Source organism: Salmo trutta, chromosome 1 (genome assembly GCF_901001165.1).
Source record: "Salmo trutta chromosome 1, fSalTru1.1, whole genome shotgun sequence".
Lineage (NCBI taxonomy): Eukaryota > Metazoa > Chordata > Actinopteri > Salmoniformes > Salmonidae > Salmo > Salmo trutta.
In genome coordinates this window covers 24,045,108-24,049,255 of record NC_042957.1, presented here as the reverse complement: position 1 = coordinate 24,049,255, position 4,148 = coordinate 24,045,108, and the positions used below count along the sequence as shown (strand labels likewise).

General features: G+C 42.3%; 1 protein-coding gene across 2 annotated transcripts in view; it reads right to left on the bottom strand.

The window, feature by feature from the left end:
• The window catches only part of LOC115191688 (WD repeat-containing protein 26), a 23,455-nt gene extending 20,392 nt beyond the window's left edge, over positions 1 to 3,063 (bottom strand). For both annotated transcript variants that reach the window (XM_029749537.1, XM_029749543.1), the window contains exons 1-2: positions 2,316 to 3,063; positions 307 to 406 (exon numbers count right to left, since the gene is read on the bottom strand). In XM_029749537.1, coding sequence (XP_029605397.1) covers positions 307 to 406; positions 2,316 to 2,599 — 384 coding nt within the window. In that variant the 5' untranslated portion in view covers positions 2,600 to 3,063. The remainder of the gene's footprint in view (positions 1 to 306; positions 407 to 2,315) is intronic.
• Between the last annotated feature and the right edge of the window lie 1,085 nt (positions 3,064 to 4,148).

The window sequence follows — 4,148 nt, the reverse complement described above, 5'->3', positions numbered from 1 at the left end:
TGTGTCAATGTAGAAGAAAAAGTTCAGCCAAAGGAGCTAGTTTTATGATCAAATAACACATTCCTGAAGACCCCTTACTAGGAACGTACATATATATATATTTATTTCACAAAGTTCCAATCTTTTATTGATTGGCACCTATGTGTATTAATAGCACTGTTCATTAACTCCATATGTAGCCTAACGTTGGTGTTGTACACGTGATAGATACTTCCACTTTGTAACAGAACCATGTTATCTGTACTGTCTCTAAACTTAAGCGTAGCATTATAGGTGCAGGTGTAACTATGGTAACCAGGGACCCACCTTGTCCCACTCCCCCTCCATGACGTGGTTGCGGAACTTCGTGGCTGAGGTATGTTCCAGTCTACAGCCCGACTCCTGCATCAGCAGGTCCACTGTTTGACTACGGAGAAGAGAGGGGGGGAAACATTACCTCAATGTTTACGTTAACTGAACATTAGAACAACAAGACAGACAAGAACAGACAGAATGTAAAGGAACTGAAATGTCAGCCCAAAATCGGATTGATCACAGAGGTGGATTAAACACTGATTGCCTAAATGTTTGTTTATAGCAAACGTTTGCTTAATATTGGCCAACAAGACAGACAATGGACCTGATATGTTATACCAGACAGACAAAGGAATGACTGAGGGAGAAAAACAGACATCTAAACCAAATCCAGCAATAAGAGAAGTGGCATTTGTTATCATTCTAGACCAGACAACTGAGTGCTATAAGTGTGCTGAAAAGGTGTCTGTGCTAAAATGGAGTGGAGGGAGGGGGTGTACTGACGCCAAGGCATGATGACATCATCCTCAGGTATCAAAGAAGAGTGGCGCAGCAGAGTGTTTTCAGCTTCACCCTGCTGAGTCCGACAAGGTTCTCACTTGCGTTCCACATTTGAAACGTAGGGTCGTCAGTTCCATAGCAGACAATGCATGTATATATTGCCCATATAAAACACACAGTCAGTGGCGAGCAGTAGCAGCCTGGGTCTATCGAACACTGCATTAACAGTTCATTATGGTGACAGGGGCCAATTTAGCCATGGAGGGCTCAAAATGTCGTTTTCCTGCCGAGTCCTGATGGGTTCAGCTTGCGCCATCTATTATTAGATTCAACCAACGTTTCTAATCTAAAACTGCTGGTTAGACGCGAATTCAAGCGCCGCCATGAAACCATACCCCAGTGGGGAAGCCGTTCTGACTACTTCACCAGCCACCAATAATGATAAAACGAGTTAAATATCACTTTGACTTAAAGTGCATCTAGTGCTATAAATTGCGATGTTGTGCGTCCTTATTTGCACTACTGACATTGACATGAGTGATAGACTATTATTTGCAGACAAATAAAGATGACAACGTCTGATCACATCACATAAGTAGTTAGAAAGATAAACGTAACAGTGCAGTGGTATGATAAGGGGGCGGTATTATAGATATAATGGTTGATGTCGTTGAAGACGACCGCCACTCAAAATAACCACTGAGTGGATACAAAATGACCCCGTCCGTTTTTCTACTTTACAATAATTCATCAAGCAAAACTCATACCGACGTTCCCTTTGTAAACACCAAATGTCAACGTAATAATAAAACCAAAGCATCGAAAGGGACAAATAAGGGATAACACAGAACGAAAAATGAATCTCTAAAACAGGGTATTGTTGTTCTCCCTACGCACTTTTGCGCTATCCTGTAAGTGCAGATATTTCATTGCAGAAAACTACTTTACATGGTGCCACAGTATAAATAAAACAGGCCAAATTTAATCGGCCCTCGTGACAGGTTATGGTCAAATACGTCCTATGGTTATATACGTAATTTGTAGCCACACAAGTCATTGTGGATGTTTCGCTGGATTACAAGGTGATGTAATGCGATTTCAATCCGTGTAAAAAAAATATATCGCTAGATAACGTCAATACAACCCACAACACGCATAGTTCAACTAACTAGTTAGCCTAGCTACTCACTGAAGAAAGTTGGTTCGAGGTAAATGTAGCCAACCAAATTGTGTTTTTAATTCTGTATAAACGTGCGAATAACTCCCATAACGAAGGCTAGCTAACATTTAGTTGCGCTATCTAGCTACCACTGTATTGTGCAAGATGGACCCCTTCTCCTTCAACTAACGTTAGCCTGCTAGCTAACTACCCCCTCCCCCATGTTTGTCCGTCAACCGCAGAATTCAGTTATCAACTGCCGCCATGCAGTTTCGCTCAAAACACTTACAAATAAATCATATTTAATGTGCCTGTATACTTCAGGAGCTTTTCGTTCGAATGACACATCGTGTAAACTTACTTTAGCCCTAACCCGTCGAGATGTTGTCCTATTAATCGGATGACATCTTCCTCAGACTGCGAAAGTCGTTTCTTCTTTTTCATGGAGCCAACCTCCGATCCCGAGGATGTGGAGGCGACGCAGGTCCCAGACCCCAGTCCGGCTCCAACATTATTCCCATTGTTTGTGCTGGTTAGAACCCCATTGGAGTGCGTTCCCACCGCCGAGGATGACTCCCCGTTTTGTGCGCTGTTCAAGCAGGAAAGCTCCGAATCCTGTCCTTGTCCTTCCCCGTTTGATTGCATGTTATTGCCGCTAAGATTGTTGACAGGGGTTCTGTTAAAGTGAATAGCAGAGGTGGCTTGGTGATGTGGAGAAGTAGTAGTAAATCCCAAAACAACTCCAGAAAGGCCTGTCGCAACTGTTGAAGCCCCGGGCTCTCCTGCTCCCTCCGCCGCCGAGGCTCGGTGTTTCTTCCGCGGGGGCGGCGACGCTCCGTCGGTGTCCGAGCCGGAGGAGAAGGAAGCGGAGGCCAGAGTTTCCTCACCGAGAGCGGCCGTGATTAGAAGCCGGCGAAGCCCCGGGTGGGAAAGGAGGTCTTAGCTCCCAGGATTCAGCCTTCGTAACCGGCTGAGAACGAACTGACTCTGTGGTAACTAGTCCCCTCAGTCGCTCCGTTTTTGTTGTTGTTTCTCTCAAAACAGCTGCAACCCCCTAATGGAGTCCAGACACACGTTATTGGTCCAGACACGCTAACATAACCGGAAATTCATATATTACCCTGCTTCCGGGTGGAATTATATAATCAATAGGTGGCGCATGAGAACCAATTTAGCATATTAATTGTTTTTATGATAACAATAAATACGTTATGAGAAAATGGCAGGCAGAAATTTCTTCAGATACATATCATTCATTCGTGATGTTCTACTAATTGCCAGTGTTTTTATTAGAGGGGTCACTATGGTTTATAGTCTGCGGAAACAGCCAGGATGATCGATCCGTGTACGGCTCGTTCAAACAAAATCTGAATTTAAACAACGAAGACAGAGAATCAAATGAATTCATGTTTCTGTCGTCGGCTATTGGTTTAACTAACGGTACACGACACGCCATCCCATCAACAAATTATTGGTGACATCCTACAGTCTCACGGTGTGTAAAACATTGCAGTGCTTCCAAAACAATTGCAAATGTGTGATATTCTGAAAACCAACAATTACCATAGTTTTCTGAAAGCGTTGCGAAGTAATACGACATACATCCGTTTTTTAATCTTCTCAGTGGATCTGTTACACGTTTTCCTCTTAAATTTGAATCTGAACTGAATGTTTGAGAGCTTTACAATATTGTGAAAAACAGTCACATAGTCATAGTCCCTTCCTGTAAGGCATAATGCTTCGAGGAGAAAATATGCAGTCTGCCAGATTTTCAAAGTAAATTCGTTTAATGTGGGATGCAAAATGCATACATGGTGCAACAATGACCCCCAGAGGCCAGAAATAATACTGCACTTTACGGTCATTTCACTGTGCTGAGGATTGCAGAAATACTGTACCGTAGTAGTTGAAATACACACAGACAATGGCAACCCATCATTCAGGGCTGTTTTGAGCACCACATTTTTTTGCAATTTTTTTTTTATATATATATATACACTGCTCAAAAAAATAAAGGGAACACTTAAACAACACATCCTAGATCTGAATGAAAGAAATAATCTTATTAAATACTTTTTTCTTTACATAGTTGAATGTGCTGACAACAAAATCACACAAAAATAATCAATGGAAATCCAATTTATCAACCCATGGAGATCTGGATTTGGAGTCACACTCAAAATTAAAGTGGAAA